The sequence below is a fragment of the Pinus tabuliformis genome, chromosome 1_1 (assembly GCF_031772625.1).
Source record: "Pinus tabuliformis cultivar Carrire ecotype Pingquan chromosome 1_1, CPIR1, whole genome shotgun sequence".
Taxonomy (NCBI): Eukaryota; Viridiplantae; Streptophyta; class Pinopsida; order Pinales; family Pinaceae; genus Pinus; species Pinus tabuliformis.
Window position 1 is genome coordinate 159161525 of NC_142297.1, and position 14672 is coordinate 159176196.

General features: G+C 37.3%; 1 protein-coding gene across 10 annotated transcripts in view; it reads right to left on the minus strand.

Moving 5' to 3' along the window:
* The window catches only part of LOC149212079 (MADS-box protein SOC1-like), a 420374-nt gene that overhangs the window by 16229 nt on the left and 389473 nt on the right, over positions 1–14672 (minus strand). For 2 of the 10 annotated variants that reach the window (XM_089391699.1, XM_089391706.1), the window contains one exon: positions 6014–6089. The exons of the other annotated variants lie outside the window; for them this stretch is intronic. In XM_089391699.1, the coding sequence (XP_089247825.1) occupies positions 6014–6089 (76 nt within the window). The remainder of the gene's footprint in view (positions 1–6013; positions 6090–14672) is intronic. 10 annotated transcript variants of the gene reach the window in all.

The window sequence follows — 14672 nt, forward strand, 5'->3', positions numbered from 1 at the left end:
AGGTCGAGCCAGATGTTTGTTTACAGGAGTTTCAAATATCCTAGAGTCAGTGGGAATTCAGTTGGATCGTCTCCCTCCTTTACAATATTCCTTAGATGCTCCTGGTCACTTTTACCTACTAGACAGGAGCTAAATAGGAGCATCACGGAGGACATCTATAGGCAGTTCATCCAAGTCACCTGGGTTAATCCTCCAAGAGGGTTGCACCCAAAGATGGCCTTCTATGTTGAGAACTTCTTGGAGTTGAGAGACAGGCTCATTATTCGACACCAGTATACGTTTCACCACTAGATGCATGCTCTTCGCATTCCTCTAGGCCAGTTCAGAGTAGGTTCTCATAGACTTCGGGTAGAGACAATCCACCAGGTTGATAGACCAGATAGACTCTGCCAAGTATGTCATTTACAGGAAGTGGAGACCGAGGTGCACTTCATTCTTGGATGTTGTGTCTACTGCCAAAAAAGAGGAAGGTTTAATTGCTTGTTCAGAGATTCTCGGACCCTTGCCGACCTTTTCAGGTATCCCGATCAGATATGTTTGGCCCTATATATGTAGGAGGCTCTTAGGTTCTAAGTGCATATTCTTCAGCCTCTCATCAGTCCAAACCCCACACAAAGGATCATGGCATTTTTCAGGGTACTACCTGTTGTACCTGTTTCCCGTAGGCAGTCCTTGGCCGCAAAACCTATGCCAGGAAACCAACTCAACCAACCTTTAGGTTCAAGCTGGTCCTTGAACTAGAGGGGGCTCCCTCAGTTGTTATGAGGCTTTGTTTAACACTATTTACCTGTCACTGAACAACAGACTTTGAAGCATAATGGCCAGATTTATGGTTTTAATTGGGGGAGGTTGGCGATCAATGACAATCCCTAATCATGATTAAAGGCCTCTCTCACAGGGTCCCTTCTGAAAGTGTCAGCGTCCAACCTGACAGAATGACTTAGATTTTTCAAGAATTATGGTAGAAGAATGTAAGGGGATTCCTAATAATTGAGCAGTGAAACTGACTACTTAACAAATAGGGAAATTTGGATGTGTATAGAAGATTTCTACAACCCAACAAAACATATTCAGAGTATTCAAGAAGGCCAAACTGAAACTAATTCTAAGAGGAGCTATTTCAGACAGATAGTCCAATAAGCTAATCTCTTTTAATGGCTGTCAGAAAGCACAAAGAAAAACCAGTTAAAGAGGAGTTATCTTGGACAAATAGTCCAATAAGCTAATCTCTTTCTAAAGGTTATGATTTTGCAGACCTTCCTATAAACACTTTTATCATGTGTAGAAATAAGACAAGAAAAACTGGAAAAACATACTCAAAGCACAAAATTCTATCAAAACTAGAGCCATAAGGCTTTCATTATAAAAACTACAACAGAAGCCTTATTATAGAGTGAAGAATCTTGGCATCAAAAACCAACACCAATTACTTCAATTGATGAAGTATTTATAAAAATTCTAAACTAAAATATCTTGAAAAAATATCAAGATTTGTTTACAAATACTTCAAACTGTTTTATACAAATAGAACTGAAATATAGGACATTAAAAACTAATGTATCTACTTGGGACTATCATTATGCATTTATGTTTACAAAAAAGAGAAATTCGAATTGAATTGCAACTCTTAGTTGATGAGGTGGCCTAACTCTCTTTGAGAATTTTCCTCCCCAAATCCTGCAAAATAGGGTCCAGTCATGCCTTTGTATATCTCAATAAGAGATAGTTCTATAAAAATTGATAGAGGTTATTGTAGATGGATATATTCTTAAGATAAATTTCTCTCAGTTTCCCAAACTTTGGCTCCAGTTGTTCATAATACTTTCTGCAAAAATATGTCTAAAAAGGAATTTACACAATCCGAAAAATAGGATGTGAAGATGTACTTGCATCTCTGATTATGTAATAGTTGAGTAAAATGTGAAGTAGGTTATTGTACTTGAGCAACTTAGGAACACAAACCTCCTTCAATTTCACAAGAATCATTTCTGGTTATCCACAATAGGTTTTTTAAAAAGGTGGCTTAAACAGGACATTGCACAATCAGAAAAGTAGGTTAAACATGATGAGAGTGTATATACCAACCCATGACACCTGTCTGAAAAGTGAGATAGGTTTTTGCATTCTGGAATCCTATGAACCAAAACCTTTTCCAATTTCCAGATATTCATCTTTTTTTAGTCACACTATCCTCTTCAAAAAGGTGACTAAAACAGGAAATTTCGGGAAAACATTCCTTCAAAGATGCATTTTCATCTCCCAATCCATAATAGTTGTTACAAATATGAGAGAGGTTTTTGTACATTAGGATGTTATAAACGAAAACCTCTTTCATGTTTTGAAAATTTGTTCTCAGAAGTTTGTAAACCATGTTTGAATTTACTTTATTACATCATTTTAATCATGTTTAAATGCATGATTAACTAAATCAACTAGCTAATGAAACTTAAATTTACATTTTGAGGGTGCATTTACTCTTGCAGACTCATTTATTATTTCTAAACTACTAAAACCTATTATATCAACAAATTTAATTTATCAAAATTAATCATTTTACAACACTACCTTCAGATAGGGGCACCAAGGGACCAATTGATACTAGTACGTACCTAGACTCTAGATGAGTGAGGATCTGTGGGACCTCACCCTGCCGCACGAGATTTCAGCAGCAATTCCATCTTAAATCCATTCCTAGGAGATGGACTAGGTCCTCCGGCATTCAACAACGTGTGAACCCTCCCGGCAAACGATTTAGTGGACAGTGTGCACTTGACATTGGCTCTTCATCGGGCCAACAGACTTTGTTGAGTTTCTTCAATGTTATTCTTTCAGCCTCAGATGTTAGGAGAGATGGGTCTGATCCTCATACCTATTAGCTCATGGATCTTCTTTGCTACGGCTGGATGTTGATTTACTTCATGCATTATATCTTTTGTAGGAGACTGCTTGGTTCTCCCGCTTTGTATGTACATCAATGTACTCAACAGTCCCTTTGACCTACTTTGTGGTCATTAGTTGGACATAAATATGATTATCTTATCTTATCTTAGTCTTTACCTTTACTTTGGTCTTCCTCAATATTTCCTCATAGTCATGTGGCTTTTCTCTTCAACTTTTTGTCAGGTCATGTTCTTCAATATTTCCTCATCTTCATCTAATATTTTTCTACATCTGCTTATATCTCGGTTATTCTTGATTGAACTTCTTTGTCAATATCTGTAAGATAGAGAACAACATTGTCATTTTCTTTCATCTCCTTTTCTATTGCTACAATAACCTCAACCACTTATGGTTGTCTTCTTATGTTTCTTCTACAATAGTTATGACATATTTCCCACTCTCACTTTCATCTCCATCAAGATTTTCAAGTCAATCCTCAAGAAATGCTTTCTAATTCAGCCTCGTAAATAAATTCAACATTCACTACTAGGTTCTCTTCACATTTTTATATTACTTCAAAGGCTATATCATTTTCATCTTCAACTTCAATTTCATTATCCACTCATGTATATGTATAGTGAAATTAACTCTTTTCATCATGTTCATGACCATATTATTTAGGACAAATGAAACTCTCTATCATGTTTATTTTCTTCTTCTTTGGCAATATCTTTCACAACTCTCCAATTATTTTTGCAATGTTAATATATTCCCATTTTTCTATTGCATCAATGGCTTCATCAGCTACAATGCTTTGTGATTCAATTTGATGTTGATAGGTTTCACTCATCCTTTCAATATATGACATATATACCAAACTTTTTTGTACCTAGTTGCTGAAGCAAAGAATGTTTTCATCCAGGAGATAGCATCACAGATGTTTGCAGTGTAATATTTGATTAGCTAAAGAAGAGGATCATGCATCAAAGGAATAGGTACTTTCCCAATGATCCCCATAACCAAGTCTTAGTGGCAACAAAAAAGGTGATCACCTCTAACACTAGAAGAATCTGAGGGCAGTTATGGTGGAAAATGTTGCATTCGCTACAATGGGACAGGAAAACTCAGAGTACTTGCTAAATGAGAATGTTGTTGCTGCAACAAAGTAATAGGTAGAGAATCTTGCAGTGGAGAATCAATGGATGTCATCACAGAACTTGAGTAACATAGAGTGGCATTCAACGATGCTAGAAGAGTTGGGACCAATGGAGGATACTATGGCATGATTATACAATGAGATTATCTTAATACTGCAGGTTATGGCCCCTCTCATTGGCATTCAGAAGAACATGCAAGAAGTAGTGAAACTCCTAAAGATAGCAACGAGAGAAGTTGACCAAATTCAAGAGTGGGTTGTCAAATATCTAGATGCTCCACAACACTTAGAAAATAAGGATAAGATTGTCGCAAAGATTGATGGAGTGCAACTGAGACTCCACCTACAAAACTACTCACATCTTGGATCATAGTTAGTTACCACCATAGATGCCTAGAGCCGATCGCATAATGGGTTTGATTCTCTTACACAAAAGCACGTGATAACCGCCATCGTATCTCTTTAAGTAATCAGAGGCAGGGAGGCCATCTTTCGGGATATCATGGATTACATTGAACACATCAAGCAAGTAATAAAATAGGAAGGCATGGAAGTGACCAAATATTTTATTTAGCAGTATGCCTCTGCACGAGTCAAAGCACACATGGAGCTTTCATGGTCAGAATAATGTCCAATCAAGCTCCAAGACTGTACTGTCATAGGCATTAGAGGTAGAGGTGCGCTACAAAGGAGACTTGCCAGATTGGATCAAAGCCATCACAAAGTTGTTTAGAGCATGGCACTCTCACATCAATAATGAACTCCATGAAGAAGCACATGATCTATTCATTTGATGAGTATTGTCTTTTAGCCGTTTTTTCTTATTAGGCCATTCTCTTATGTGTAAATTTTATTATGTAATAAATGTTATGTGATGAAGTCCAAGGGACATATGTGGAATATGAAAATCCACACATTGGAATGTAATGAGTCCTATTAGAATATGAATAGTCATAGAAGTCAGCAATTCATGAGGATGCTCAAAATTCATTGTGTTTGTTTCGAATAGCTCCTCATAACTCAAACAAGGGGACTTTTTGTCAAGCTTTTGGAGGCCAGTCCTTGGCTTCTCTTGTACTACATAAGGGATAGCTTATTCTTTGGATAAGCAAGTTATGGTTTCGTCTTCGACTATTGGATATAGTGTTTCACTCATGTAACAATGTTCTTGAGATCTTACACTTACAATCGGAAGCTCAATGAGTCGATGTTCCTTCATACATGTATCGTGTATATAGTTGGGCTATTCTGGTAATGTGTATGGCATATCTTGCCTTACTTACATGCTAGGCTAATTAACTACATCATTGCTTTGTTATGGATGTTATTGAATGAATGTTATTATGCTTTCATGATTGTTGTTTATTATGTGGACTAATATGTAGGTACTCAACAAGTCTTTCTCTTTACCCCAAGCCCCCCTTAAGGATAGTACTATTAATTTTCTAATCAGTGTTTCGTTTCCCTCACCATTCATGGAAGTCTTCCTCGTACACATTACACTGAGTGTCTCACAAAGCTCACATTCGTGTTGACCCAAAGTGGCAGTGTGTTCCCTTATGCCCAGTTGTAACCATGACATTCTTTATCATTCTAGTGTTGGTCGGACAGTATGACTGGATGGGACTCCTACTCCAAATGGTGTGAGGTCTAATTGAGACTTTACATCGGAGAGATCCCCCTAACATGTTAGCAGAATCCATCACTGTCAACAGTACCTTGAGGGCCATTGTCATTCTTGGTGGTTCCTTTCACATCTATTAATGATTTTCATCATTGGAAAGTAATTAGGCAATTCTTGCCATGTTTGACCTCAACACATTGGTTCACATGATTAGATTCGTACTATGTGTTATACAAAATCTACACCTGCGGACATAATTATCTTCCCTATACCCAGTGGCCTAATCTAGAACAAAATAAATCAAAGACTATAAAGTTTTCCGTAGAAGAATTTGAGAATGGAAAGATGTTTACTTGTGATCCGTCGCAAGCTCTTCTCTCCTCTTGGCTTGTAAGCTCCAACTGTAGCTCTAATCACTATAATTAGAACCTACACAAACAATAAACACAAGACAAATGTTTACGACATCTATATGTAGCATTATCTAATCACTCTACTCAATGGATTAACATTGCATTGAAACACATGTATATAAATATAACATAACACATGTAGGAAAATGGTATACTCTTTGTATTAATATGAAAGGGAGAGAGTTTACAACCAAAAGTGGAATCTTATCTTGTAGAGATCCTCCCAAGTTGACTTTTCCTTCCTCGCCACAATGTACACCTCAAAGCCACCCTAATGCATGGCAATGATAATTCTCTTATGATCAAAGTAGTAGCATAAGGGTATGGTTAGTCTCCAAAAGCCAACCTATGGCTTGTGGATGGCAGTAAATATATAGGAGAGGATGGTAGTTTAGGAATTCTTATCCATTTACTAATCTAGGCATGAGAGCCACACTTGATGGGAGGATGAGCTCAAGGGGTAAGAGGTGAAAACACAAAGGTAGGGGAGATAGGATTTGAAGTTCTTATCCAAGGTAAATTATTGTAACAACTCCTACAAGCTTTTGGAAGAGGAAGCTTCAAGATTATTTTTATTTTTCCCAAATTTCTGGAATCAATGCACCCATAGCAAGGAACAACCTTTTCTTCTCAGAGTAGGTTCAGAATTAAGAAACATGTTGCTGAACATAGGTCCCTAAAGGGCCAGGGTGTGTTGGGCCTTAAAAGCACTAGAATGGAGCAGTCAAGGTCAGAAACTCAAGGAATTGGGAGAGTCATGCTTAGGGTTTTTGTGTATGGATGACGACAAGGAGTTCATGGATGTTGATTGATCTCATTTGTAGGCCTATTGACCATATGTGACGAAATGGCCTATAACATATTGCTCCCTAAAACACAAAGTCAGAAATTCTAACTAATGATTGAAGTGCTTTGCCTTGTGACAAGTTCGGATCAAGAAAAACTTATTGAATCATCATATATTACAATACATTTACATAATGCTATGTTTGCTCAGGGAGGCATACCCATATTCAACAAAAAAGCTAATTACATGTACAATGATCAAGAAACATGTCCATTGGTGACAAAGGGTAGAGTGATGATCAGATGACTATCTGTATTATCATAACCATCATTCTTTATAATCTTTCATTAATCATGAAATCATAGCCTAGATGGATGGAATTAGATCCAACGTTTTCTATCTCATTCACTTGATCATCCAATGTATGAATTTAACCATGTGAATAAAGGAGTTGGAGTCAAACATGGTAGACACCATATGATTACTAGCCAATGAGGTAAGTCATTAAGAGACACGAGAGAATCCACCGATGATGTTAATGGCTCTCAAGGTACTACAATACAATCCATATGGTGTGAATAAAAGAGTTGAAGTCGAACATCACACAAAACCTATCAATCGAAGGCCAATGATGAAAACCTGTCATTGAGAGCGAGGAAACTTTTCATTTATGTATGCAAGCCCCAACGTATCAAAGGAAGAGTTTTGAACTCAACTTCCTAGTTAATGACTTGATGTCAACCGAAAGTGACCCAACACAGGGGGGCCTTGATATATCGCCCACCAATGACACGAAATGGGTAACATGATTTAAGGCATAATGACATCAATTTGGAACATGTTCAAGAACAAAAAACATGGAATGAAGGCTTAAGAGTATCATAGCAGATATCAATTGAATGACTTTTCTTGAACACATCGACGCCGCTAAATGGAGTTGGAAGCATTGACCCAAAACCAAAAATGAAGGTTTTAAAATGGTATGATGAACCAAAAGTCAAGCAAATTTCCTAACCCAACAACCATGAATATGAAGTGTAAAAGTGTCATGTTCAAGAGCGACTTGTAGCCATAATAGGTGGAGTATCCCATTTTCCCAATTTCCCAAACCATTGTTGGTAAGTACCTCTTTATTTTTTAAAACGCTTGAAGAGGATAACATATGCTTGATCTGTAATTTCACTGTTCAGATGAATCCCTCTGAGTATGTTTAATGAACCCTAAGAAGGAGTGGTTCAGTCCCATCATGTTTAATGAGTCTATCATTGTTAGATGTTTTTATGAGTCCAACAAAGGTATAACTCAACATCATTTTCATGTTTAGGGAGTTTGAAAAAAAGGTGAAAAACAAAACTCCAAAGGTTCCTTTTCATATATAGTCTTTTGCGTCTGAAAAGGTAGAAAACAATACTTAGGAGAACCTCTTAGCCACCTTCAACTAAGGTTTTCCTTTTTCATAGATTGTCAAGCCCAGTATGGAAAACGGTTAAACTTATACTAAGTTGACATCTTTTCATTTACCTTAATGAGTCTGAAAAGACAAGTGCTCGAAAATATTTTCATGTTAAGGGAGTTTGAAAAGAGTTGTAGGAGGACTCTAGGAGGTTCCTTTTTCATATGTTTATAGATCCTAAAAAGTGATAAAAGTATGCTCCTTGGTCAAAATGACTTGTTTCAATCGAGACATCATCAAATCCTATTAAAACAACTATCATGCTACTCAAAACACCACCATAAGATAAAAAATACTCGTTTCATGATAAAACTGAGTCATGTTGAGGTCAAAACACTAATAAATTAATAAACTAATGATGAAAATGACCATAAAATAGGTAAAAGGCAACTCATTTTTAGCATTTCACATTTACCTCTTGGAGAGTGAGTTTTGAGTGTTTTTTCCCCCAATCTTCTGCAGTTGATTGTGATCGATCCAGTGGATTATTTCAAGCATCGCCACTTCTAGGTTGGAGTTATAACCTTTTCTTTCCTTTCATGGTTCCATTTTGTGATTTCATGCACATGTTTCGATGTTTTGGGGGCCCTATGGTTCTAATTCCTTGCCCTAAGTCCAATGCTCCACTAGAAGGTCGAAAGGTTCATTGATCACGATGGAAATACATTGGGGGAAGCATTCCAACACAATATCTTCCCTTAGGAGGGTGCGTTGGCTGCAATCACCAACATGGTTTTGTTGGTTTGCCTCAAAATTTCAGTAGTTTTTTGAATGAAATTCATCTTAACGATTCTGCTCGTGATGTTGTAGGTGTCTATTGGAACAAAATGGCCTTGATATAGAGGGAAAGAGAACATGAAGAACAATATTTGACTGTAGCTAATGATCCTACCATAATCCAGGCTTTAAGAGATTGTGGACTCTTAAAATTCTTTTGGGTTCTTGGCATGAGGAAAAAAATAGAGTTATTTGGGTATCTTGTCCGTGCATGGGATGTTTGAGTGCAAGCATTTAGACTTGGTGCATATACATTGGAAATACAAGTAAAGGATATATATTTCTTGATTGATCTATCAAGGCACGACGCCCCCATCTCTTTGTCCAGTCAAGGACTGGTGGAGAGATAGTCAAAGATTATGTCATGCACATTATCGACTGAGATCCCAACCAACTAATGATGGGAAAATCGACATCGATGTAGTCTGTATTCCTTTGAGAACGATCTTATTCATTATTGTTAGGTTGGAAAACAATGCATCTCTTCATGTGGCGAATATTTCACATATTCAATATGCCCTAAAATGTCTAAAGCCGACAATATTCAGTTAGACTAAAGGGGCAATGGTAAACATGAAAGAGCAGTTGACTAAAGAAAAATATGGATGGTTGGAAAACTATGGCTATGTTTCGATTCTGATTTCTTTTACTTTAGAGTGGATTCCATTTCTTAGGCCACAATATATCATGCTCGAGCCTGCAGATCCCATAGTCACATTGATGTTGAGATGGGTGGATCTCATGTCTAGGCATACAAGTGCTTCATCGATGAGTTTCACACTTGTCTTCCTTAGTTGGTTGCACATGCAACTCATTAGGAAAGAAGAATATCCATACGCCAGGATGGATTTCTGTAGATACTTGGAGCTCATGATTCCTGATGATGAGCAATGGGGTGCCATAGGTAAAAGCATTTTGACCATTTTTTGTATTTTTAAGTTTTACAATATTTTTATGATTTTTTATGTCTCCAATACTAAACTATTGGTTTGTACACCTGCAGATAGTAGGCCCAATTAACCAGTGGGATATTCTTATCTTCATCGTGTAGGAGACCCACAACAGGCACCAATAGTAATAAAATTTGTTTCAGTAGTGCGAAAGGTACTACAAGATCTCAATTTGGTTGAGACCCTAGTAGAGGATGAACGTCATATGGAGGGGATGACTAATGGCATTGCTGAGACTAGGGTTGACAAGCTCCCTATGAAACTACATCGACACACTATTGGCATGCCTAGGCGTATCAGTCAACTTTTGCTCAAGATGACTCGTGCAGTGGCCTGCTCTCATGAGCACTATGATTAGTCTACTAGGAGGCTCATAGCCATATTTTAACTACATGTATATTTTAGGCCGTGTGGCCACAATTGTTCCGGGCACAAATTTTGTAATACCAAAACTTTGATATATATATATATGTTTATCTATCTTCAGTGTTTCTGATGATTCCATTATTTGTTTTCAATGTGATGTGATGTCTATTGAATTAATTTACATGTGTCACAAATGTATATATAAAACTTGATTAGTCAGTGCATCTGTCAATGTATTTAGATGTCTAGAAATATGTTGATACTAGATGAAATCAAAATAGCTTTCGAGAAGGCGAACCCTCATGAACATGCGTAACATAGTTCAACTTCTAATCCAATAGACATTAGTCAATTGTAGTACTACAGCTTGTGAGTAAAGTCTGATAACTATACAAAGGATACCATGTGAAATAGCATTAGACAACAGTTCAATCACTGTGCTATATTCAATGATGTTATTTGTAGAGTGACCAATACAAATTCCTTGTAAACTCAATAACTCGTCATTTGGAGAATATATATCCCAAGTTGTAGAAGAGAGGTTATAAGTACTACGACTAGCACCATCAAGACAACCAACCTATGGTTCGAGCGATGACGACATTTGCAAACCAAATGTAAATATGATTAACATAAACCTAGGAAACTCTAAAGGGAACACAATGCAAACACACTCAATCACATGTTTTTATAGTATGTACATAGTGCACTATGCAAAAATCAAGCATAGTATTTCTTAAGGTACAACCCATTTCGAGGTTGTGCCAAGGGAACTCCATCAAAATCAACTAGCTCATAGGCCCCTTTAGCAAGAACACATTTAACAATATATGGACCCAGCCACATTAGCTCGACCTCCGAGATCCTAATTTATCAAACTCTTGATCATATAATAAAACAAGGTATCCTTCCAAGAAGACGCGAGGCTTGACACTCTTGTCATATTGCGCCTTGATATGTTTTTTACGGGATTCATTAGCCACAGAAGCATCACGTCGGGTTTCATCTAAGCATGTTAAATGTAAGAGACATTCCTCTTCTGTGAAAGTGGCAAGGAGGAGCTTGAAAACAAGTTTCAAGGATGGAATTTCAAACTCAATCAGAAGGATTACTTTCAGGCCATAATGCAATTGGAATGGTGTAAATCTAGTATCACTCCTAACAAAAGTTTGGTATACCCACAAGGCCGCATAAATAATAATATGTCAGTTTGATTTATGGACCCCTAACATATGTTCCTTTTGAGAAATTTATTAATTGCCTCAACTTTCCCATTTGCTTGAGGGTAGTAGGGAGTGGAACTTTCATGGGAAAGTCCCAGATTGGCAGTTAGTTCAGATGTGATGTGATTGCGAAAACAAATTCCATGGTTTGTAACTACAACTTTCAGAACACCAAACCGCACAATGACATGGTTGAATAAAAATAGAGCAGTTTTTTCATCGGTATTATTATATGCAGGCATCGCCTTGGCCCATTTGGTAAAATAATCAACTTCTACAATGATATAGCCATGCCCCTCGGCTGAGTGAAGGTTACATGTCATGAAATCAATGTCCCATTTCGCAAAAGGACCAACGACAATAACAAGATGCAAAGGAATGGGTGGAGCACAAATCTTTTGATGAAAGTATGGCATGCATGACACTTCTGGACATTGAGGATATAGTCACGAAATATGGTGGGCCAAAAATAACCAACACATAAGATCTTATGTGTGGTGGCATATCTAGATAGATGACCACCACATGCCCCCAAGTGGCCTTCATTTAAGACTTTCTCATCCTCCTCATGGGTGAAGCACCTTTTAAAAACCGTATCGATACAACAATAGTAGAGAGTCATCGATTATAATATAATGTTTGGCTTGATATCGGATACGTCACAATTCAGAGCGAGAGGTATCCGACTGGAAAGTCTGCGTCTGAAGATATATGATAATGTCTCTATACCACAAGTCAGATGATAAGATCAGAAGCGAGTCATTTGAAATAGAATCGATAGATGTCGTTTTAGTTTCAGAATTAGGAAGGTTGCAAATTAACTCAGCAAAAACCAACGATTTATTCGACTTGGATTTGATAAATTCTAAATCGAATTCTTGTAGGATGAAATCCCACTTAGAGTATTTCCCCCTAGTAACTGTCATGATAAGATGTACATCATGGGGTTGCAATCCAAAACAACCATAGTGTTTCCGAGCAATATGTAATGGCGAAATATCTGGACAACTTGAACAACTGCCAAAGCTAACTTCTTCGCATGAGTGTACTCGAATTTTATATCATTGATATTCTGACTCAACTAATAAATAAGATGTTCAATTCCTACATCATCTTCCTAAACCAATACCATATCAATGGTAGTACTTGCAACAAATAGGTACAAGAAATAATCACTTTGGTAATCAGGGGGGTATAGCAAGGCAAGGATGCTTGAATTAATACATCTTTCGAGGCATCGAACGCCTTTTGAGCAGTATCATCCCAATGGAAGGGGAACCCTTTCTTTAGCATGTCAGTAAATCCTTTGGTTAGTTCAGTGTAATTGGTAATGAACCTTCGAAGAAAGTTAGCCTTTCCTTGGAGTCATTGAAGCTAGAGGAGGGAAGAAGGAGAAGGCAGATCAGTGATCGCCTGAAATTTCAAGGGATCAATACGAATTCCTTGTTTTGGTACAATAAGACGATTGGAGCTAACACAAAATACACATTTTAGGATTAAGTCGAATGTTATAATGTCTACATCATAAAAATATATCCCTTAGATGCATTAGGTGACCAACCTGATGTCACGAACAATGTTGTTAAAAGCGCGATCGGGATTAAATCGGCGCCGGGAAAAAAGCGGAAAAAATCGACAAAAGCGGGAAAAAAGCATTTGGCACAAAAATATTCATTTTTTATTAAAAAATCGATTTTCATAACTTAAAGCCCGCTGCCCCGCGCCTCGGCGCTTTTTTCAATAAAAATCGCGATTTTTTCGGAAAAAATCGTTATAAAAAAAAGCCCGCGATTTTTTGGGATAAAAATCGCGATTTAAGCGGGATAGTGATAAAATCGCAATTTTTTGAAAAAATCGCGATTTTATCGCGATTTTAACAACACTGGTCACGAATGTGCATTAAAATCATCCTGCAATTTTATGTTGGTCTGTTGGGAGAATGTTGATTTGATTATAGACAGAGAAACCGTCCAAAAACGAAGATACCTCACAACTGGCACAATCATCAATGATTTGGTCGATGAACAGGGTGGGATAGTTGTCCTTTAGACAAGCATAGGTGTCCTGATAATCGATGCACAAACTGATTATTCCCCATTTCTTCATGATAGGAACAATAATTAGACATCCAGTCAGTTAAAGGTACGAGATAGATGAAACCGGCTCGTAGAAGTTTTTCAACTTCATCTTTGATAGCGACAACCTTCTTGGTATGAAGAGGACAAAGGCATTTGCAAACTAGTTTAGCATCATGATACGTTTCAATTTCATGAACAATGATGTTTGGATCGATACCAGATATTTCTTCATAAGACTAGGAAAGAAAATCTTTGAACTCCTGGAATAGGGATTTATAAGTCTTGAAGTCATCGAGAGATAAATATGCATCGATATGTAGATTTTTGAAAATATCGGGTTTAATTGAAACATTGAGAGGGATGGTCTCTTCAATGTTCGAAAAGTTATTTTTAGAATCAACATCGTAAATGGATGTGGAATTCGTAGATAGCTCAAAAATATTGGGTTGATAAAGTTCATTAAGATTGTCCTCTTTGGAATGCGGCAAGAAGGAACAATGATAATGATCATCCCATAGTGCATCATTTGGCATCATGATCTCCATGATGCACTCATTGGTGGAAAATGTACAAGAGAAAGGATCAAGTGATGTACCATAATCTAAATAATGATCAACCCAATTAATCGAAGAGGAAGGATCAAAATAAGTCGCGCAAGCCGAATGGATGGCTTCGTAATCTAGCTCAATGAGGTTGAGCATCTTAGAGTCACCAAAACTATCGATATTGGATTAATCTAGTATTACCCATGGATCAACTAGAGCAGTAAAAGAAGATATCATATTAATATAGGAAAACAAAGTAGATTTGTCAGGAAGTGAGGGAGGAGGAAGCAGAAAGGTTCCCATGAGAGGGGAATCCTTAAGCATTCCAACTCCAACATGTTGATATGGGTGAGGGGTTTCCCCCATGATAGGGACACTTCCAGTAACTGAAGAATTAGCGGCAAAGAAAGTGAGTTGACC